General features: G+C 38.6%; 1 protein-coding gene across 2 annotated transcripts in view; it reads left to right on the top strand.

Moving 5' to 3' along the window:
* Kdm5a (lysine demethylase 5A) overlaps positions 1-23,199 on the top strand; it is an 84,979-nt gene that overhangs the window by 12,769 nt on the left and 49,011 nt on the right. For both annotated transcript variants that reach the window (XR_012911587.1, XM_075982934.1), the window contains exons 6-12: positions 6,978-7,083; positions 8,749-8,840; positions 10,407-10,565; positions 13,889-14,008; positions 14,543-14,701; positions 18,858-19,039; positions 22,040-22,202. Coding sequence is in view for 1 of the 2 variants with exons in the window: in XM_075982934.1 (XP_075839049.1) it covers positions 6,978-7,083; positions 8,749-8,840; positions 10,407-10,565; positions 13,889-14,008; positions 14,543-14,701; positions 18,858-19,039; positions 22,040-22,202 (981 nt within the window). In the remaining variant the exon portion in view is untranslated. The remainder of the gene's footprint in view (positions 1-6,977; positions 7,084-8,748; positions 8,841-10,406; positions 10,566-13,888; positions 14,009-14,542; positions 14,702-18,857; positions 19,040-22,039; positions 22,203-23,199) is intronic.

The following is a 23,199-nucleotide window of genomic DNA, read 5'->3' as shown; positions in this document are numbered from 1 at the left end:
CATGCCAGAAGAGGGTACTAGATCTCATTATAAGTGTTTGTAAGCCATCAAGTGATTGCTAAGAATTGAACAGAGGACCGCTGGAAGGAATAGCTAGTACTTTTAACCTCTGAGCCGCCTCTTAAGCCCTGTTGTTGGTTTTTGAGATAGGGTTTCTTTGTGTAACCTTTACTGTTGTTCTAGATAGAACTCAGTCTGTAGACCTGGCTGGCCTCAAACTCAGAGATTCATCTCTCTCTGCCTCTCAAATGCTGGGATTAAAGGCATTTGTAACCACTACCTGGCTTTTGTGGACCTTTTTCTTTGTTTGTTTCTTTTGGGATTTTTTTTAGACAGGGTTTCTCTGTGTAACAGCCCTGGATGTCTTTGTAGATCAGTCTGTCCTCAAACTCATGGAGAGCTGCCTGCCTCTGCCTCAGAAATGCTGGGATTGAAGGCATATGCCACCATGCCTGGCCTACAGTTAAGTTTAAGTGCATTGATCATGTGAGAAATTTTCTGGTCATAGGAGATCATTCATAAACAGTTGCTTAACACTTGAAAAGACATACTACTGCTGGTTTCATAGACATGTTGATGAATTCTTACACACCTTAATTTCCATAGTTAGCAATAGAAAATAATATTTTTATTTATTTTGTTTTATTTTTTGAGGTAGGGTCTCACTGTATAGTCCTGGCTGGCCTGAAACTCATTATATAGACCAGGCTGGCCTTGCAACTCATAGAGATCCACTTGCCACTGCCTCACTAGTGCTGAGACTAACGGAGTGTGCCCCCACCACACCCAGCCCCCCCCTTTTTAACCCAATAGTCTTTTAAAGGCAGTGTATTTCTGTGTGCATGTGTATATATGTGAAGGTATTCATGTATGCTGGTGGATGTACATGTTTGTGGAGGACAGAGATCAGTGTTGGTTCTTCTGTAGTCACTCTACCTTAATCTCTCTTTCTTTCTCTCCCTTTTTTTTTTTTCCAGATAGGGTTTCTTTATATATCCTTGGCTTTCCTAGAACTTTCTATATAGACAAGGCTGGCCTTTAACTCATAGAGATCCACCTGCCTCTGAGTGCAGAGATTACAGGTGTATGTCAAGTAAAATAACCTTTAAAGGCTACTTTACCTGTTTATTTACTTATTTATTTATTTATTTAGTTAGTTAGTTTTTTCGAGGCAGGATTTCTCTGTAGCTTTGGTGCCTGTTCTTGAACTAGCTCTTGTAGACCAGGCTGACCTCGAACTCTCACAGAGATCCACCTGCCTCTGCCTCCCAAGGGCTGGGATTAAAGGCATACGCCACCACCACCCAACTACTTTTAGCTTTTGAAACAAGAGTCTCAATGAAATGGCAGTCCTCAAATTGACTAGATTAGCTGGCCAGCAAGCCCTGGTATCCTCATTTTATTACCTTCTGACCCTGGAATTACAGGAATACACCACACCTTGTTTTTCACATAGGTGCTAAGGATTCAAACTGAGATTCTCATTCTTGTATGGAAATCTCTTTACACACAGAACCCGCCTTTCTAGGTCCCATAACCTATTTTATTTTCATTTTAGTTTATGTGTAGGTGTGTTTTCTCCTACATTTATATCTGTGTACCACATGCATGCCTGGTACCCTTGGAGGAGGTATAAATCTGCCGGATCCCTTGAAACTGGAGTTACAGATGTTTGTGCGCTGCCATGTAGGTGTTGGGAGTTGAATCTAGTTGCTCTGGAAGAACAGCCAGTGCTCTTAACCTTTGAAACTTCTCTCTAGCCTCTCCCTCTCTCTCTCTTTGACTATTTATTTTGAGACTGGGTCTTTCTGCATTGCCTAGGCTGGCATTGAAAATATCTAAAGCACAGATAGGTCTTGAACTTGGAATGCTTCTGTGTCAGACTTCTGAGTAGCTTCTGCCAGGTGAGGTAGAATATTGTTGAAGTCAGTGTTTGGTGAAGAGTCTGTTGTCCCTTAGGGTTGCATCCTTCTCAGCGCTGGGAATTTAGTTCAGTAGTAGAGCGCTTGCTTAGTATGCTGCAAGAGGCCCTATCTATGTTCAATACTCAGTATTGACAAACAGCAGTTCTTTAAGCCAAACGTGGTGGCACATACTGTTTGAGACACTGAGACAGCAGAATTGTCATGATTTAGAAGCTTATTTAGTGAGATAACTTTCAAAAAAACCAAGGGGATAGAGTCAGGGGAAACATTTCTCCTTGGTGAACCTTCTCATTCTCTCTAGAGACTCAAGTTTGACTGTGAGTGGTTGATATCACAAGCCAGGGGTGCTCTGTATTCATTGGGAAGAGGGAAAAGCGAGTAGCACAGAGATCTTATTGGACCGACAGAACTGAAGAACCCAGTTTTCTGTTTGCTAGTCTCTGTGCTCTTAGGCCCTGCCCTAATGAGCCACTCTGTAGGAAAACAGAGGTTGCTGAGATCTAACGATTAGTTGGTGCTAGATCAATGTTCTCAGTCCTGCTAATAGCTAATGATGCTAAGCAGTTCACTTGCCACAGACTCCTGGATGTTGGTTTTAGAAATTTTTCTCTCAGAGCTGGGGTTTGCTTCTGTTCTATATGGTCCTGAGTGTCCATACTTCAGGTTTTGGATGAATTCAGTTTATTGAGTAGAACAAACCAAAATATAAGAACAAACTGCAATAGATTGATGGCAAAACATCATGAATTTGGGTGTTGAAAACATCCAGCAGTTAAGAGTGGTTGCTGCTCAGTCATGAGGGCTGAAGTTTGAATCCCATCTTCCATAAATGAATGTAACTCCAGTTCTAAAAGACCCAGTGCTCTCTAATGGCCTCTCATGAGACCTTCATACACATGTATACAGAAACACAAATAAGTGAGTCTCAAATCCATCAGGAGCTGACTAGAGAAGCCCCATTGAGTTCTCAATGTAATCTCAAGTAGAGCAGAGTAGTGGGTGCTTAGGTGAGGCTTCTAATAAACATATGCATACCAGTAGAAAAATAGCAAATTGGGGACTTACTAACATCTTGAAGAAGCTGACTGTTAATTAAAGCAGCTTCTACCCAGCCAGGGTTTCAAAGCGGAGTGTCCCCTCAGGTAAGGCTTCCAAAGAAAAGAACAAATAACAACAAAGATGGCATCCTCAAATTGGGTACTCAGAACATCCAGGAGAAACTGACAAGAGAAGTTGAGGCAAGTCAGATGGAGTTCCTTATTGTGCTCTCTCTCCATGAATGAACTTTTAATGTTGAAATTCCGGGTACTTTTTCCCACTCTAGGTACTTTTATATTACAGAATAATAATAGTTATATCTCTTGAAAGTTTTTTTTTGTTTTTGTTTTTGTTTTTCGAGACAGGGTTTCTCTGTGGTTTTGGAGCCTGCCCTGGAACTAGCTCTTGTAGACCAGGCTGGTCTCGAACTCACAGAAATCCGCCTGCCTCTGCCTCCCGAGTGCTGGGATTAAAGGCTTACCTCTTGAAAGTTTTCAGGGACATCGGATTTACTCTTGGGAGTGTTTGCATTTCTCTTCAGTCATTGTCACAAAGTTGGGGGGACAGCCTATCCCAGACAGGGCCTTAGAGAACACTGAGGCAAATGTGATTGGATATGGATTTGAAATGGATGACTGAATCCTGTTTACAGAGCTAGTGTCTCAGAAGTGAGCTCAATCAACACTTGACACTTACTGACAGATGTTACAGCTTCTCCTCAAAGAAATAGCCACTGACTGTCCCATACTCTCAGCCTGAGTCTGTTGTTACTTCAGGTGTGATCATCTTCCCTCTCCCTCCGATAACAACGGTCTCCTACCTAGATATTGCCGAAGATTGTTGTCTGTCTAACTGGGAATTGTTTTAATTTCAGCTTCCAAGTATAGTGAGCAAGACCCGTGCTAACTAGCTCCAAGGGATCTAGTGCCCTCTGCACTAATGGCACGTGTTTAGGCCTGGAGAGATGGTTTAAGTACTTGGTGCTCTTGCAGAGGAATGGGGTTCATCTTCCAGCACCTACATGTAACTCTAGTTCCAGGAGTTCCAACATCCTTTTTTTTTTTTAACCTCCTTGGTCATGTACATTTTCACATACATAGATGCTCACACACACACATAAAATAAAAATAAGTAAATTTTGAAACAAATGACATAGTTATATAGTATTCCAAGGTAGTGAAAAATAACAAACTGAATTTCTTCTCCAGTACTTGCTTGCAATGCAAGAAGGGACACCACATAGTCACACTGGAGTTAGGGCTTGGGAGAACAGTGGACTTGATTTGTGGCTTAGACTACCATGGTCTGTTTTTACCAGAACTGTTTGTGTTACTTTATAGATGCAGATTCAGCTTTCCCTATGCCATGTACATGTAGAATTATAAACTTAAAGAAATTTTTTTTAAGAAAACCTTTCTCTGCAAAGCTTTTCTGTTTTCCGTGCTTTTATATGTGTATGTGTGTAGGCTCGAGTATAGGCAAGAGGTTGTATTGTCTTGGGAAACTCTGGGGCCTCTCTGGGCGACATGTTACTCAGATCAATATCCTTCATCCAGCACTAAGATTTTTGTTTAATAACTTAGGCTTCTGGAAGCTGTATTATCCACCCATTTGGTAAACCTTTCTTCAAACTCATTTGTTTTTAGTTTTCTTAGTTGACTTACAAAATAATTTTCCATGTGGCATTTTCATCTATCCTTAGTTTTGGTTAACTCTTCCCTGCTCTTTTCCTAGCTCTTCACTCCTATTGTGCGTGCACGCGCACACGTGTGTGTGTGTGTGTGTGTGTGTGTGCACTTATGTGTGTTCCAGTGTGTATGTGGAGGCTAGAAGTCAGTGTGTCAGATGCCTTTCTCTATTGCCTCCCCCCATTTTTTTTTTTTTTAGACAGATTCTGACTATGAGTATGTGCCCCTGGTGAACCTGCAACTCATAGAGATCTTTATGTCTTCCCAAGTACTGGGATTAAAGGTGTGAACCACCATGCCTGGCCTTCTACCTTAATTTTTGGGACAGGGTCTTTCACTGAACCTGTAACTTTGCTCCAGGGACCCAAACTCTGGTTTCATCCTTGTGTGGAGGCTGTGGGTAATGGTCTGCTTCTTCCATCATGGGGGTTTTGGGGATTAAATTCAAGTTGTCAGGCTCAGTGACAAGTTCCTTTAATCTGCTGAGCCAGAATTTACTCTTTGAAGAATTTTCTTTTACTTTATTATGTATATAAGTATTTTCCTACATATGTGTTTGTATACTATGAACATGCCTGGTAACTACCAAAGCCAGAGGAGGACATTGATTCCCCTGAAACTGAGTTACAGATGATTGTGAGTGAGGTATTATGTGGTTGCTTATAATTCAAGTTGGATCCTCTAGAAGAGCAGCCTTACCTGCAAAACCATTTTTCCAACACCCTTTTTTTTTTGTTTTTGTTTTTTTGTTTTGTTTTGTTTTTTGAGACAGGGTTTCTCTGTGGCTTTGGAGCCTGTCCTGAAACTAGCTCTGTAGACCAGGCTGGTCTCGAACTCACAGAGATCCGCCTGCCTCTGCCTCCCGAGTGCTGGGAATAAAGGCGTGTGCCACCATCGCCCGGCTTTCTCCTTTCTTTTTTTAACCCCCTAAAATAACTCCTGTTAGCCTTGAACGTGCTATGTAGCCCAGGCTACCTTAAACTTAAAATTGCCTTGCCGCAGACTCCCAAGTTCTGGAGTTACTGGGTTATACCATGCCTGGGAGGAGTTTCCTTTTTTTGAAAAGGAGTATGTGTGTATAGATACGCTTGTGCTGTGTGCTTGTGTTGAGATCAGAGAACAACTGTCAGCAGTCCATTCTCTGCTTCCACCATGTGGATCCAGGAAATTGAGATGAGATTGTGAGTTTTGGCAGGCAGTCAGTACCTTTTCCCACTGTATCATCTCAATAGTCTAGTAGCTTTCTGTCCTATTAGAAATGGAAAAAAAAAATATTTTCCAGAGACTTCTTGGAAACTTAATGTGTCATCAGTTAAAACTTGTTCAACATTTCCACCATTAGTTACACTGTTACCAACAAGGAGGTATTATCATGACTGTTTTAGGGGAGCCATAATTTTCCCTATGATGGGTATAGTACCTGCTAATCAAAGACAGATGTCAGAATTACAAGTGGAACTTTTGTTGCATAATAATCAGTAGTGTTAGCCGGGAGATGGTGGCGCACGCCTTTAATCCCAGCACTCGGGAGGCAGAGGCAGGCGGATCTCTGTGAGTTCGAGACCAGCCTGGTCTACAGGACAGGCTCCAAAGCCACAGAGAAACCCTGTCTCGAAAAAAAAAAAATGGCTCAGCAGGTAAAGATGCCACCAAGGCTGATAACCCAAGTTTGGTTCCTTGGACCCTGTCTGTACTCATACGGTGAATGGAGAAAAGCAAGTGCTGCAAGTTGACCTCTGACCTCCATATGTGCACCTTAACAAAATTAATAACATATTTCATAAAACCATTACTGTCTACCAGGACTGATTGGACATACATCTTCTATAAGACAAAGATGAATTTTAATTTAAAGGAATCTTCAATGTTGCGTGGTGCTTTGGATTAAGCTGTCATCACGGTGGCAGTGAGTAAATTTAGGAGATCAGAAGCTGAGCCTGGTGGCTAATGTTTGTATTTCTAGCAATTGAAAGACAAGAGTATAACTAAGTTTGAGGCCAGCCTAGAGTACAAAATGAGACACCCTCTCAGAAGAATCCCGAAATCCACCAGTCTCTCTCCCTCTTCTCTCATTCCCATTCCCTCCCTCCCTTCTCCCTCTCCTTCCCTCTGAGACAGGGTTTCTCTGTATAGCCTTGGCTGTCCTGAACTAGCTCTGTAGACCAGGCTAGCCTTAAACTCAGAGATGGCCTTATCTCTGCCTCCTGAGTGCTGGGATTAAAGGTGTGCACCACCTGGCCAATACCCTATCTTTTAAAGAAAACTAATTGTGTGATTCAGAGTAATTATGTTAATGCCTTTTTTTTTTTTTTTTTTTTTTTTTTAGTCAGACTCTGGAGAAGTAAACAGGAACACAGAACTGAAGAAACTTCAGATTTTTGGGGCTGGACCCAAGGTTGTGGGCCTGGCAGTAGGAGCAAAAGATAAAGAAGGTAAATTCTGTTACTCACATAAAATGAAGTGCAATGACATGGTTGTTAAAGGGTTCATGTGATACTTTAATTTATTCCACTCTGTTGGGAATTTTACTACAGGGTGTATAGGCAAACTGGCTTTTTTAATGGTAGAAATATTAAATTTAATGTGTAAGAAATAGTACATTGCATTTTTTGGCTTTTAGAAGCTTGTTCTCCATATCTTACAACATGATAATCTTATTTAGCGTCTAAAGGCTAGTTAAGTTTCAGTAATGATTACTGGTTGTCACATAGTGTTCTAAAAGCTGTTACATTTAAAGGGATTCTCAGATTTTTAGTATGAAAACATACCGAGAAGAGTTATAATTTTAAGTTCTGACCATCATTTAAGTTTTTTAAATAATTTGTCCTCTATATATTATTGAAATAAATTTTCTTTGAAGAGCCTAATTTAGCACCATATTAGAAACTTTTGTGAGTAGAGTTATTGATGCACAAATTAAGTTGTACTATTCTTTTTTTTTTTTTTTTTTTGGGTTTTGTCAAGACAGGGTTTCTCTGTGGTTTTGGAGCCTGTCCTGGACTAGCTCTTGTAGACCAGGCTGGTCTCGAACTCACAGAGATCTGCCTGCCTCTGCCTCCCGAGTGCTGGGATTAAAGGCGTGCGCCACCACCGCCCGGCTTTTTTTTTTTTTGGTTTTTAAGTTGTACTATTCTTATACAACATGTTAATTCAAAAACTTGTTTTAATGAATAATAGGCAGGACATTTTTGACTATAAACATCGAATGAAATATTAAAGTCACATTTTGCATTTATGAGATGTATAATTTATATAATATGAGTTGCCTGAAATGTAAGGGATCAGATAATATTGTTCCACTCTCAAAACTTTGGGGAAAACCAGGCCTGGTGACATACATTTATTGCAATTCCAGCTACTCAGAAGGCTGAGACAGGAGAATAGAGATTTGAGGCTTGCCTGGACTACAGAGTGAGTTTCTGGCCAATCTGGGCAATTTGAAGAGCCAAAGTAACATTAAGAAAAGCTAGAGGTATATAGCTCAATGGTAGACTATTTGCCTATCAATCATATACAAAATTAATCTAGTACTACAAAAATGAAAAACAACGTACAATCAGTGTAATAATACTTACCAGACATGCTTTTTGGTTTTTCAAGGCAGGGCTTCTCCCTAGCTTTGGATCCTGTCCTGGAACTAGCTCTTGTACACCAGGCTGACCTTGAACTCACAGAGATCCCTGCCTCTGCCTTGTGCTGCCTTGTGCACACCATTCCTGACCTTATGCCATTCTTACAGTTATTGTTTTGTCTATGGTGGTCTTAAAGAAAAAGCTCTGACTAACTTGAGAGCCCCTCTAAAACATACATATAGACAGTATGTAGTAAGCACTGCATGCAGGCAGTCATTGAAGGTTTAATTCTCTGGATTTGTCTGGATTAGAATCCCAAATCTGCTATATACTGGTTATATGATCTTGAACAAGTTACCTAATTTCTCTATACCTTAAGTTTTTTATCTTCAGCTGCAGGGAATAATATTCTACCTCAAAATGTTGTGAGACTTTATCTAATTTAAGTAATTTTAAATAGTGTGTGGTCCATAGTAAGCACTCATCTTTAGTTTTTACTTTTATTATATAACTTTTTATTTCAAGATGAGGTCACCCGAAGACGAAAAGCTACCAACAGATCAGATGCATTTAACATGCAAATGAGACAACGGAAAGGAACTCTCTCTGTTAACTTTGTAAGTGCTTTGGTATCTGCCAGGAGGGAAAGAATGTATTTATCTTGGCTTGTCTTGATATGTTGTGTTCAGTTAGTTTATTTGATTAGAAGACTTTGTGGCAAATCTCAAGGTTGGAGTTTTGGTTTATATGTTAGCTTTGCTTTGTCTCATGTACACTCCCTTAAATCATATGCCTGTGGGTAACTGAGTTAAAGAAATGATACAAATCTGTATATAGTTAGCCTTTTATATCTTCAGGTTCTACTTTCATGGGTTCAACCAAATATAGATTGAAAACTTTTGAAAAATTATTTCTGGAGCTGGGAAGAAGTTTAGTGGTTAAGCACACTGGGTGCTCTTCCAGAAAACCTGAGTTTGACTCCCAGCACCCACTTGGCAGCTCACAATAATTCCAGTTGCATGGGATCTGATCCCCTCTTCTCGCCTTTGGCCTCTGAAAGCATCAGGCATGCACATGGTGCACAGCAAGAAAACCAACAACAACAAAAAAAAAAACTCCATGCACATTAAAAATTATAATAAATTGTTTCTGTGCTAAGCAATGTAGAACTTTTTTCTTTGCTTTCAATCCTTTTATTTAAAAAAAAAAAATGAGGCAGATTCTGGCTATGTAGCCCAGACTGGCCTAGAACTCAATGTGAAGCCCAAGTGGTCTTAAACATGACCTCAATCTGCCTTAACCTCTTGGGTGCTGGGATCACAGGCGTGTATCAGCCAGCCCACCATAACCGTTTTTGTTTTTTGTTTTTCCCCCCTGGCATTATTTACTAAACAACATAGTGTGGCAACTTCAAAAGCATTTATATAAAATTAATAGAATCTAGGGATGAACTTGCTCTGAGGGAGGCAAATATTAAGCCATTTTATGTAAGGGATTTAGCATCTCTGGTGGTTGGATAACCCTAGCAGATTCCAAGAATGGATGGATGGATTTTTATTTTATGTGAATTGGTGTTTTGCCTGTTCATATGCCTGTGTGCAGATGTCAGATCCCCTGGAACTGGAGTTACAGACAGTTGTGAGCTGCCATTTGGGTGTTGTGAATTGACCTGGGTCCTTAGAAAGAGAAGTCAGTGCTCTTCATTCAGTTTTATAGTATTTGTACGGAGAATGAATGATACTTTTGAAGTATAAACTTATTTTCTATTCCCTAGATTATAGTGTTTCTTGATTCTGACTCCTCCTTTGTGTGTGTGTGTGTGTGTGTGTTTTTTTTTTTTTTTTTTTTTGAGTCAGTGTTTCTCTGTGTAGCTCTGGCTGTCCTGAAAGTTGCCTTGTAGACCAGGTTGGCCTCAAACTCAGAGATCCATGCCTCTGTCTCCTGAGTGCTGGTATTAAAAGCATGTAAGCATATGTCATCACCACTAGGCTAGGCTTTGGACCTGCTCATATTTTTGTTAATTTCCTCTAGAAGTTCTGGGGAAAATTGTTTGAAGTAGATTTTTAGGATTAAGCTATGTTTAATTTTTAGTGTATGTTATATATTTTTTAATTAAGGAGTAGTTCATGAGAAAAAATGCAATATAGTATAGAAAATATACTTATTTTTATTTCTTTTTATAGGTTGATCTCTATGTTTGTATGTTTTGTGGCCGGGGAAACAATGAGGATAAATTGCTTTTGTGTGATGGATGTGATGACAGCTATCATACGTTTTGTCTACTTCCGCCACTACCTGATGTGCCCAAAGGAGACTGGAGGTGTCCTAAATGTGTTGCTGAGGTACAAACTTAACGTTTAAATCCGTTTAACGTTAGATCCATTTAAAACTAAAGATAGAAAACAAAACAAAAAACTGAAGATAGTAATCCATGCATGTAATGTAAAGATATTCTCAAAAGCTTATCCCAGTCTCTTGTTTATTATTGCTGAAAAATCTCCAGGATTTTTTAAAGAGCTGTTTTGAATTACTGTATAACAACTGTATTTGCGGCAGCTTGTCTTAATTTTTTTCCTTCTGTGACTATTGGTTGGATAATTTTATTGTTTTAGTTATGTAAGATTTTTAAATTGTAAATTATTTCACTCTATAAATGGTAACAGTTAAAATGTGAATAGAACTAAGCAGGAATAAAAGGAGATAGAGATGGCTCATCATTTACTGCTTTTCCTGAGGACTCAGGTTTGATTCTCAAAACCTACATAATAGCTCACAACCATTTGTAATTCTAATTACAGAGAATCCAACACCCTTACTGTTCTTCTTGGGCATGAGGCATGTACATAGTATATAGACATTTATGTAGACAAAATACCTATATACATAAAACTTTAAAAATTAAATTACAGAGAACCAAAGCCCTTAGTTTACTTGAAGTTATTCACCTTTTAGATATATGGTATTTATTTCCTAGACTTGAAACAGGGATTGGCATTATATTTAAGTAGTCCCTGATGTAGTAAGCACTTTCAGAAAATAACCAGGCTGGCCTGGAACTTAGAGATCCACCTTCCTCTGCTTCCTGAGTGCTGGGATTAAAGGTGTGCACCAACACCATCTTGCTCAAAATCAGTTCTTAAAATCAAAAATTAGCAAATACTTACAAAGTGATTATCAAATCTTTGTGTATTTGTTAACAAAACCACAAATATGAAATAAAGAATCTTCTGAAATTGTATAACGAAACATCAAATTACTGAAGTAAAACATCTTCTGTGATAATATGTATGTAATCTTATACACAAAGCTTTGTGTATTTGCAAAGTGATATTTTACACACAAAGCTTTGTGTATATATAAAATACCATTTGGTGTAACAGAATTTTTTTCTTTGAATTCTATTTTATGTGCATAGTGTTTTGCCATGGGTTTAGGGTCTCTTGGAACTGGAGTTATAGGCAGTGCAAGCTGCCACATGGTTGCTGGGAACTGAACCCAGGTTCTCCAGTAGAGTAATCAGTGCTCTTAACCGCTGCCGAGCCATCTCTTCAGCCCCATTGTTTGTTTTTTAAGAGACAGTCTTAAGCTGTGTCTCAGTTTGGCCTTGACTACTACAGTGGAATCCTCTTCAGTCAGCCTCCCTATTGATATTTCTAGAATAAAAATTAAGATAAGTTATAGATGTTTTAATTCTTTTGTGTGTAGGTATTTTGCCTGCACTTACATCTTTATACCACATGCATGCCTGGTATCTGGGGAGGTTAGAAGAGGGCATCGCCTCAAGGTGTCAGTTACTTTTCTATTCCTGTGGTGAAACATCATGACAAAGGGAGTTTGCAAAAGAAAGTTTACTTAGACTATTATTCTGATGGATACGAGTCTGTCATGGCAGAGAAATATGCAGCAAAGCAGCATGGCTATAGGAAGAATGCTGAGTATTCACACATTGACCCACAAACTTCAAGAAATGATAATGAAGTAAATGAGACAAGTGTTTAAACTCTAAAAGCCTGCCTCCAGTGAAAGAAAGTCATACTTCCTAAGTGTCTCCAAACCATCCTACCAACTGGGGACCAAGCATTTAATTGCCTGAGGTTTTGTGAAATGTTTCTCACTCAGACCATCACAGATCTTCTGAACTGGACTTACAGATGATTGTGAGGTCCCTTGTGGGTTTTGGGAAATAAATCCAGGTCTTCTGGAAGAGCAGCTAGTACTCTTTTATCTTTTTTAAAGATTTATTTTATTTTATCTTATTTTTTTTGGTTTTTCGAGACAGGGTTTCTCTGCGGCTTTGGAGCCTGTCCTGGAACTAGCTCTGTAGACCAGGCTGGTCTCGAACTCACAGAGATTCACCTGCCTCTGCCTCCTGAGTGCTGGGATTAATAAAGATTTATTTTTGTGTATACAGTGCTCTACCTGCATGGATGGTTGTGAGCCACCATGTGGTTGCTGGGAATTGAATTCAGGATCTCTGGAAAAGCAGCCAGTGCTCTTAACTGCTGAGCCATCTCTCTAAGCTCAAACAGCTGGTACTCTTAACTCCAGCCCCATGGATTTTTTTTTTTAATTAAAGCTACATTTAGACATGAAACTCTAAAATTTGAGATTTATACATCCATTATAAATAAATGGATGTTGTTTTTTTAGCTTGTGGAAATTTGACTTGATTGTACTTTTATTTTTAATCTTTGTTTTTCCTTCACTCTGTCTCTTCCCTTCTCTTTCTTTTTCCTCGACAAGGTCTTCCAGATAGTCCTCACTGACCTGGAACTTAATGATCCTCTTGCTCCTCCTGCCTGAGTGCTGGAATTACAGACATGCTCCATCATGTCTGGCCTTACTGAAAGATAATGATGTTGTTAGGAAATGCCTTGTCTGTCTTGTCTGTCTGTCTGTCTGTATTTGTTTTTTGAGACAGGGTTTCTCTGCGTTGCTTTGGAGCCTAGCCTGGAACTAGCTCTTGTAGACCAGGCTGGCCTTGAACTCACAGAGGTCTGCCTCTCTCTGCCTCCCGAGCACTGGGATTAAAGGCACGCACCACCGCCACCCAGCTTCTCTGTGTTTATTTTAACAAAAATGTCATGATAGATCTCTGAAGAGAAGGAATGTTTGCAATACCTAGTCAGAAGTTTTAATTACTCATTGTTACTAGAAGACTTATTTGAATTTCTGGTGACTGTAGTGTGAAGAAACCATAGCCTAACAGTTCAGTGGATATTCTATTGCATAAGCCTTTCTTTCCTTTGTATTTGTTGACTTTATGGATGCTAAGAATCAGCATTCTTTCGTTTGATTCCAAGTTAGTATTCCTCTTGGGATTTGTCTAGGAAGCAAAGCATAATACTAGCTCCAGTACCTAAAACTGTCTCAGTATCTTGGAAGAGTGAACGTGCAGTTGAGAGGCAAGTTTCAAGTAGCTAATGTGTTGCAAATAACTAATACTTGTTTTGTTGTATAAGGGTGATTATAGATTTGTTTCAACTAGAGAAATGATCAAGAAAAGCCATATTTGTGACATTTATTTATTGTATTGATATTGAACCCAGAACCTGAGAGCATTATACTACTGAGCTAACATCCATATCTCTTGTTGCTATTTGAGGGTTTTAATGCTTTCTTTTTCAATTTCAGTAAGTTTACCTCAGATATCCTTTTCCCCCAGGAATGTAATAAACCTCGAGAAGCCTTTGGATTTGAGCAAGCAGTAAGAGAATATACACTTCAAAGCTTTGGCGAGATGGCGGATAATTTTAAATCTGATTATTTCAATATGCCAGTCCATGTGAGTAGCTGTCATTTACATTGATTTAGACAGAAACAAAGATTTTCTTTTTTCCTGTCAGGTTTTATAGAAATTAGGAACAATATAAAAATGGTTAGAAAATACCAAATCTTAAAATTAGGACCTAACCTGATAATCTGTTCTGTTAATTTTACTCTTTTGTTTGGTTTGGATTTTTTTGTTGTTTTTGAGATGGGGGTCTCACTGTAGCCCTGATGACCTGGAACTCACTATGTAGACCAGGCTGGCCTGGAATTTATAGAGCTCCACCTGCCTTTGCCTCCTGGTGCTGGGATTAAAGGTGTTTCTATCACAACTGGTATGAAAAGCATCTTGATGTTTAAATTTTAGTTATTTTAAGCTTTTTCCTTTTCTCAGTGGAGAAATGTAATTCTGGTCTGGAAATGTTGTGATTTGTTTGCTTTTATCATGTTTTTTGTTCAGTTGGACTGTATATAATGTTTTAAGGGATTATAGTTACAATGAGTTAATTATCCCCTTTGTGTATTTTTTTTTTGTTTTTTTGTTTTTTAGATGGTTCCTACAGAACTAGTAGAAAAGGAATTCTGGCGGCTAGTAAGTAGTATTGAAGAAGATGTTATTGTAGAGTATGGAGCTGATATTTCTTCAAAAGATTTTGGAAGTGGATTTCCTGTAAAGGATGGTCAGAGAAAGATGTTGCCAGAAGAAGAGGTGTGGATACTGTTCTGTAACTTCTTACTCTAAAGCTGATGTTGCATTTTCTTTTTTTCTTTTTTTTTTTTTAATGTGTAGCCCAGGCTGGCCTCGAACTCGTGATCCTCCTGCCTCTGCCTCCTTCAGCAAATCCTACCGGCGTGCGCCACCACAACCGGCTGATGTTGGATTTTCATAGAAAGCATTATTTCTCTAATCTTGAGAGACCATGCTAGTTTAAAATATGATATATGTAGGATTTAGACAACACAATCTTTTAATTTTATAAACAATGATTTTGAACTGGCCATGAGTATACATGCCTGTAATCCCAGTACTGTAGAAACTGAGGTAGTAGAGTAGTAAGTAGTTAAGTGTGAGCTACATATATACTGAGACTATCATAGCAAAGCAGATTCAAAATATCTTTGAAAAATTATTTTATCTCTAAATTTTAAAGCTAATTTAGGTAAAATTTTAATCTAGTTTGAAAATTGTTTGGTGGGGGTGGGTTTAGAGACAGGTTTCTCTGTAGTGGCTGAGCCTACTCTAACAAAGTCAGCCCAGGGTATCTGGAAAGGGGGTGCTGAAGCTAAAGAAATGTTAGAGAGAAGTTGAGGCAGAAAACACAGGATAGATTTGGGGGACTTACTCTAGACAGCCATGTGTTTATTTCAGAACCTACTTATATATGAAAGAAGAACAAAGCACAGCATAGTCAGTATCAAACCAGATACTGGAGTGAGCAGTTCAGGCAAGCGAGTTCACATGACTTCACAGCCATAACTGACTCTAGATGGAAACTGAGTCACTTGTGGGCTATAGCGTAGCTTTGGAGCCTGTCCTGGAATTTGCTTTGTAGAACAGGCTGGCCTCGAACTCACTGAGATCCACCTGCCCTCTCCCTCCCGGTTGCTGGGATTAAAGGCATGCACTACCACCACTGAAGGAAAGTTGTTTTTAAAAAATTGTTACACTCAGGAAGCAGAGGTATACAGATCTTCGTGAGGACAGCCTTGTCTACATAGTGAGTTCCAGGAAAAACAAAATAAAAAACATTTTGTTTTATATTTGTGTGTGTGCCACATGCTGGAGGATGGTGTGGGGCAGTCAAAAGACAATTTATGAGAGTCACTTCTCTCCTTCTGTAGAGTGAATTTCAAGGATCTAATTCAGGTTGTCAGGGTTAGCAGCAGGTACCTCCACACAGTCATCTCACTGGCCCTACTTTTAAGTTTTTGCCTAGCTCTTTCTGTTCCACAGTTTAGAAAGTAGACTAGAGAGATGACTCATGGTTAAGAATGCTTCCTTGTCAACGTGAGGGGCTGTATTAAAGGATCACAGCACTAGAAAGGGTGAGAACTACTGCTGTAGATCCTCTTCCTTCTTTCTCAAGTGATGTGATGCACACAATGTCTTTCTTTCACAGAATGGTAAGTGGGAAAAAAAAAACCAGTTTTTTTTTTTTTTTATGTTAAGGATGGAAGCCAGAGTCTTGTGTATACTAAGTATTTGTTTAAACCACTAAATAGGGGCTGGAGAGATGGCTCAGAGGTTAAGAGCATTGCCTGCTCTTCCAAAGGTCCTGAGTTCAATTCCCAGCAACCACATAGTGGCTCACAACCATCTGCAATGGGGTCTGGTGCCCTCTTCTGGCCTGCAGGCATACACACAGAATATTGTATACATAATAAATAAATAATTTTAAAAAAAACCACTAAATAATGCCTCTAGTCCCTTATTCAAGTTGTATATATCCTTAAAAACTCAGTTCCAGTCTTTACTTTTCCATGATTTTTTCCTGTACCTCAAACCCATATTTATTACTCTTCATTGGCTCCTGAAGATAAAATATTGTAACTTTTTGTAGACCTTTCTCCTCAGGTAGGTTTGTTATTTTTTTCTTTTGCCTCATTAACTGGCTAGTTAACCATAGAAACATAGTGAATAGTGCTCCTTTCTATTTTCTTTTTTGTTTGTTTTTGTTTTTATTTGTTGTTTTTCAAGACAGGTTTCTCTGAGTAGCCCTGGTCATTCTGGAACCCTCTCTGTAGACCAAGCTGTCCTCAGAGATTCACTTAACTTCTGCCTCCCAACTGCTGGGATTAAAGGCATGAGCCAGGGTCTGGAGAGATTGCTCAGTGGTTAAGAGACTGGCCGCTCTTCCAGGAGATGTGGGTTCAATTCCTAGCACGCATTTGGCAGCTCACACCTGTCTGTAATTCATTCAGTTCCGGGGGATCCAACATTCTTATACAGACACGCACATGAAGGCAAACACCAATACAAGTAAATCATTTAAAAACAAAAGGCATGTACCACCACACCTGGCCACCAATTTCTTTTTTTCTTTCATTTTGTATTTTATTTTTTATTCTTAGCAGATTAAAAATTTTATTCCAGAGCTGGAGAAGTGTCTTACTCTCTCTTGCCCTTCTCACCATTTTCTAGTTCCTCAACCTCAGGATCCCTCCTGCTTCTGGTGTATGGGTGTTACTGTCCATTTTCTTGGATATTTCTCAAAGAGATTTCTTCTTAATTAAATGTATGTAGGACTCTGATATTCTATCCCCTTTGATTTTTAATTTTCACTTAAAATTCTATTTGGAGCCAGAGTCTATGTACTCCTGGATGACTTAAAACATACCATATAGATACGATTAGTTAATCATCCTGCCTGTGCTGTTTGCTGGAATTATAGGCATGTACTGCTGCACATACTGGTTTCTATTCTTTATGTTGTTTTATATGTAACTTCTTGATATTTGTCTTGCTACTGACAAGTTTTCTGATGGATAATTTACCCACTTAGTTTTAGTTTGCGGTTTTTTTATTTTTTGGTTTGGCTTTGAACTTGTGATCCTCTTGCCTCTCCTCAGCTTCATAAGTGCTGGAATTATAGGCATGTGCCATTTCACTCAAGAGTTTTTTGTTTTATCTTTTTGGGGGGGGGGGGGCAGGTCTCTATATAGCTTTGGATGGTCTAGGTCTCCCTGTACTGACTAGGCTTGCATTGAACTCACAAAGATTTGCCTGCCTCTCTCTGTCTCTGAAAACTGGGAATTTTCATGTTTTTCAAGTTCATCTATGAAATAAGTTTCTTTTGTGTGTTTTTGTTTTTTATTTTATTTTTTTATATATTGGTGTTGTATCTGCATTCATGTCTGTGTGAGGGTGTTGGATCCCCTGGAACTGGAGTTGCAGACAGCTGTGTACTGCCTTGTGGGTGCTGGGAATTGAACCCGATCCTCTGGAGCAGCCGGTATACTTAACTGCTGAGCTATTGCTCCAGTCCTATAGGTTTCTTTGTTAATCTTAAATTTTATCCAGTTTTTCCTAATGTATTTCTGGTGTAGGAAGGTGGTATAATGACTTTCTGCATTATTACAACTTAACATATTGCTGAAAATTCAGGTTATATATACTGTCTGCATTGTCTAGCACTGTGATTTATATACTGCAGTTATTCTGGGAAGTTGTGCTGCTGGGTGTACAGTGGAAATAGAAAAGCAATCTGCTCACATGGAATGCACTGTTTTACTAGAACTTTGTTCATGTTTCAGGCTAAACTAGAAATATGTGAAATAAAGGGAAATGTCAGTAGAACCTAATAAAGTTTGTGTAGATATTTAGATACCAACTATTAAATTAGTTTTAGGTACATTAGTTAGATTAATAGATGAGTTGTAGATTTATTGTGGGTTACAAAGAGCGCATTGTATGCATTGTATACACATATAATGAAATATTTGCCTTTTTAGAAATATTCTCATTTAGCAGACTGGGTTTGATGGTGCACACCTTTAATCCCAGCACTCAGGAGGCAGAGTCAGGCAGATTTCAGTAAGTTGGAGGCCAGCCTGGTGTAGAAAGCAAGTTCCAGGACAGGCTTCAAAGCTACACAGAGAAACCCTGTCTTGAAAAAAACAAAATAAAAAATTTTTTGTTTAGCATTTGGTTTTTTGTTTTTGGATTTTCGAGACAGGGTTTCTCTGTGGCTTTGGAGCCTGTCCTGGAACTAGCTCTGTAGACCAGGCTGGTCTCGAACTCACAGAGATCCACCTGCCTCTGCCTCCCGAGTGCTGGGATTAAAGGCGTGCGCCACCACTGCCCGGCTTTGTTTAGCATTTGTAAACTCTGATTTTTCATTTAACTTTTTTTTTCCCTTTTATAGGAATATGCACTTTCTGGTTGGAATTTGAATAACATGCCTGTTCTGGAGCAATCTGTTCTTGCACATATTAATGTGGACATTTCTGGTATGAAGGTGCCATGGCTGTATGTGGGGATGTGTTTTTCTTCTTTTTGCTGGCATATTGAAGATCACTGGAGCTATTCCATTAACTACTTGCATTGGTATGTCCCATCGTATTGTACCATACGTACTTAGTCACTGTTTTCGGGAGCGGGTTGGTATTAGAAATTAAATCCAGAGACTCATGTGCCAAGTACTTGATCTACCATTTATATATATATATATATATATCCTGAGCCCTGATTTTTGTTGTTGTTGCTACTGTTTAATTTTTAGTTAAGCTGTTCTCAAATTTAGGTGTAGCTCAGTTTGAGCCTCTGGATTTCCTGATTGTGTGAGTTCCAGAGTGCTAGAATTATAGGAATGTTTCACCACACTATGTCTGGTATTTTATTTTTAAGATGTAATAATATTCACTGATATAGTAGAGAGAACTGGTTTCAAAAGCTTTTTTTACTTAAAAGCAAGATAGTATATTGAGGAGGGGAGGGGAGTTGTCTTGGACCATCTTCTCTTTGAAAGAATGTGTAATTACCCAAGCCTAGAGTGGGTTTTTTAGTTTGTTTTTTGAGATGTTATTTGTTATTTTTTATTTTATGTGTATAGGTGTTTCACCTACATGTGTGTCTATGTAACCATGTGTGTGCAGTGCCATAGAGACCAGAAGAGGGTACTGGATCTTCTGGAACCAGAGTTGTAGATAGTTCTGAGGTGCAGCGTTGGTTCAGAGAATTTAACTCCTCAGATACTCTGAAAGAGCAGCTAGTACTCTTAACTACTGAGCCATCTTTCTAGCCCCAAGTTTTAAATTAAATGATGCTTATGTACTATATGAGAAAATAATTAATGATGATTTTTATTTTGCATGTTAGGGATTAAAAGGCCTTGTTCACAGTAGTGTTGAAGTTCTGAGGTATATCCCCCCCAAATTTATATATATATATATATATAATATATATATAATAAATATATATAATATATATAAATTTATATTTTATGTGAGTATATGTGCCTGTGTCTGAGTGCGTGTCTGTGTACCACATGTGTGTTTTAAGCCTGTGGAGGTCAAAAGAGTGCATTACATCACCTGGAACTGGAGTTTTGGGTAGTTGTGAGCTTCCATGTGTGTGTGCTTGGAACTGAACCTGGGTCCTCTGAAAGAGCAGTAAGTAATTTTAGTCACTTAGCCATCCCCATTCCCCCAGTTTTAATACTTCTTGACAGGCAGAATGGGACATTTAATCTTATAGTTGAAAGATTTGATTTGGTATTTTGGAACTTGAAACATTTTTTATTTGAGTAACATTTCCTCTAAAAATGCCTAAGATGTAATATTCAGTAAATAAATTCATTTGCTGATTTATTTATTTTTTTGTCTCTCAAAGATTTGCATTCACTTAGTTTCTTAACTTGCTGCCTTTTTTGTATTTTGCATATATATGAGCCTTTATTTTTAATACTAGTAAGAGTAAGTGAAATTGGAAATTACTACCTCGGTTGGAGTAGCCACATTTTGAGTGCTTAATGGTCATATATGATTAGGAGCTGTTTGATTTACCAGCACAAGCAAAATGTATTTTTAAGATGCTACTCTTTAAAAAAAAATATTTATTTATTTATTATGTATGTATGTATGCAATATTCTTTCTGTGTGTGTCCCTGAAGGCCAGAAGAGGGCACCAGACCTCATTACAGATGGTTGTGAGCCACCATGTGGTTGCTGGGAATTGAACTCAGGACCTTTGGAAGAACAGGCAATGCTCTTAACTGCTGAGCCATCTCTCCAGCCCCAAGATGCTACTTTTTTAAGATTTATTCTATTTATGTGTATGTATATGATAGTACTCGAGTGTGCGTGTGTGTGCGCGCGTGCGTGCGTGTGCCGCATGAATAAAGGTGCTTGTGGAGGCCAAAAGAGTGCCTTAGATCTCCTGGAACTGGAATTACAGAGTTGTGAACTGTCCTGTGTAGGTGCTAGGAACTGACCCTGGGTATTCTTGCAGGAGCAGCAAATGCTCTCTCTCAACTGCTCACCAGTCTCTCTAGTCTCTAGCCTCAAACATTCTTCTCATTACAGTAAATCCTGTAGGGAATTGCTCTTATCTAAAATATTCTGAAGTATGAGAATTAGGAAATATAGTCATTTTGAGATTATAGCCTGATTAATTAAATCCATTTTTGTCTCGGTGTTTCTTTTGCTGTAATAAAACACTATGATTTAAAGCAACTTGGGGAGGGAAGGATTTATTTCATCCTACAGCTTGTAGTTGGCTATCCAAGGAAGTCAGGGCAGAAATCTAGAGGCAGCAACTTATTCAGAGGTCATAGAGAAGTAGTCCTTACTGGCTTCCACGTGGCTACTCAGCTTGCTATTTTACAGTATCTAGGACTGCCGGCCTATGCCCTCCTACATTAGTCATTAGTCAAGAAAATTACCACAGGCTTGCCCACTAGTCAGTCTGGTGGGGGCGTTTTCCTAATTTAGGTTCCCTCTTCCAAAATAACTTGTGTCATGTTTTTCTAAAACTAGTCACCATTACTTCCTAAGTTTATAACTTTTTAGTATTCAGAATGAACTCTAATCCATTAAAATATAATAGATAATGATGCTGGGATTTTGTCTTTTTGTTGCCAACTATATTTAAAGTTTGAGCAGTTTGTAGTATTAGCTTATTTACATGAATAGGAAAATTGAACTTAAGCTATTTATGTGTATTCTTTTTGCTTTAACCATGGTGATGGTAATTGGAAAGACTCATGTTCTGGGAATCAAGGCATCGAGTCTATATCCTTTTGAACAGTGATTTCCATGTAATATAGTTTCTGTTCAAAAGGTGCTTTTACTAATTAATTCCCTATGCATGTACTTTGGGTTATTTTCCCAATGGCAGTGAGTGTGTATCTTATTTTTCCATATATTCTTGCCTTATTTCCTGTTATTAATAGTAGCATATATTTATGGGATGGCCGCCAGGATTCTGGTCATATAACCTATGGCCAGGAATATGAATGACAATGTTAATTGTAATGGATTTGAATGAAAGACCCTGGCTTCAGTGGTACCATGTTCTGCCTAGCTAAACAGTTATTTCTTTTGTTAGGGGCGAGCCAAAGACATGGTATGGTGTACCATCTCATGCTGCAGAACAACTGGAGGAGGTGATGAGGGAGCTGGCCCCTGAGTTATTTGAATCACAGCCTGATCTCCTACATCAGTTAGTAACCATCATGAACCCAAATGTGCTCATGGAGCATGGTGTGCCAGTGAGTCTTTTTGTGTCTTCCTTCAGCATTTTCAAAGATTTTCTAGCTTTCAATTAGATATAATCACAAGGGGTTTTTTTTTGTTTGTTTGTTTGTTTTGTTTTGATCTTGGGAGTGGGGTTATAACTATATGTGAAAGGCCCTGTAGTATAGCCAAATTAGAATTAATACCCTGAATAGAACCTCAGTCTGATTAAGAAAGGATGCCTTAAAGTATGACTCATATATTATGTTTTACTACTACCTCTTTGAATAGGCGTCTGTTTTTTAATTAAAACTGTTCTGTTCTTTGTTATTTTTAGACTTTTGTTGTTGTTTTTTGTTGTTTTTGGTTTGGGGTTTTGTGTTTTAGGTGTCTGTGTTATATAGACCAGGCTGGACACGTGTACTCTGACACCACCTTCTGCCTCCCAAGCGCTAGCATTGAAAGTATACACCCATGCCCAACTCTTTCACTTTAAAAAAAGTTTTTAAAAATATCTTATATGGTCATTTTCATTCGATTTAAAATACATTTTTGTTTTCATTAAGATATTCAATTTTCACACACATTTTTTTTTCTGAGACGGGGTTTCTCTCACACATAAAATATATTTAAATGTATATTTTCCAGATGTTTGGGTTTTAAAAAAATTTAAGATTGATTTATTTTATGTGTATGGATGTTTTCCCTGCAAGTATGTATGCGTACCATGTATATGCCGGGTGCCTGAGGAAGTCAGAAGAGGGATTTGAATCACTTGGAACTGATGAAGATGGTTGTGAATCACCATGTGGGTGGTGGAAACTGACCTGGGCCCTCTGTAAGAGTAGTAAGTGCTCTTAATGGCTGAGTCATCTCAACAGCCCTTGGGAATTTTTTTAAGGTTCATTTTATTTTATGTGTATCAGTGTTATGTTTGCCTCTATGTGTGTGTGTGCTATCCGTATTCCTGGTGCCTTCAGAGGACAAAGAGGACACCAGAATAGGCATTATAGCTTGTCAGCTGCCATGTGG

Source organism: Microtus pennsylvanicus, chromosome 8 (assembly GCF_037038515.1).
Source record: "Microtus pennsylvanicus isolate mMicPen1 chromosome 8, mMicPen1.hap1, whole genome shotgun sequence".
In the NCBI taxonomy this organism is placed as follows: domain Eukaryota; kingdom Metazoa; phylum Chordata; class Mammalia; order Rodentia; family Cricetidae; genus Microtus; species Microtus pennsylvanicus.
Note: the sequence above shows the minus strand (reverse complement) of the source record. Positions and strands in the feature narration are given on the sequence as shown.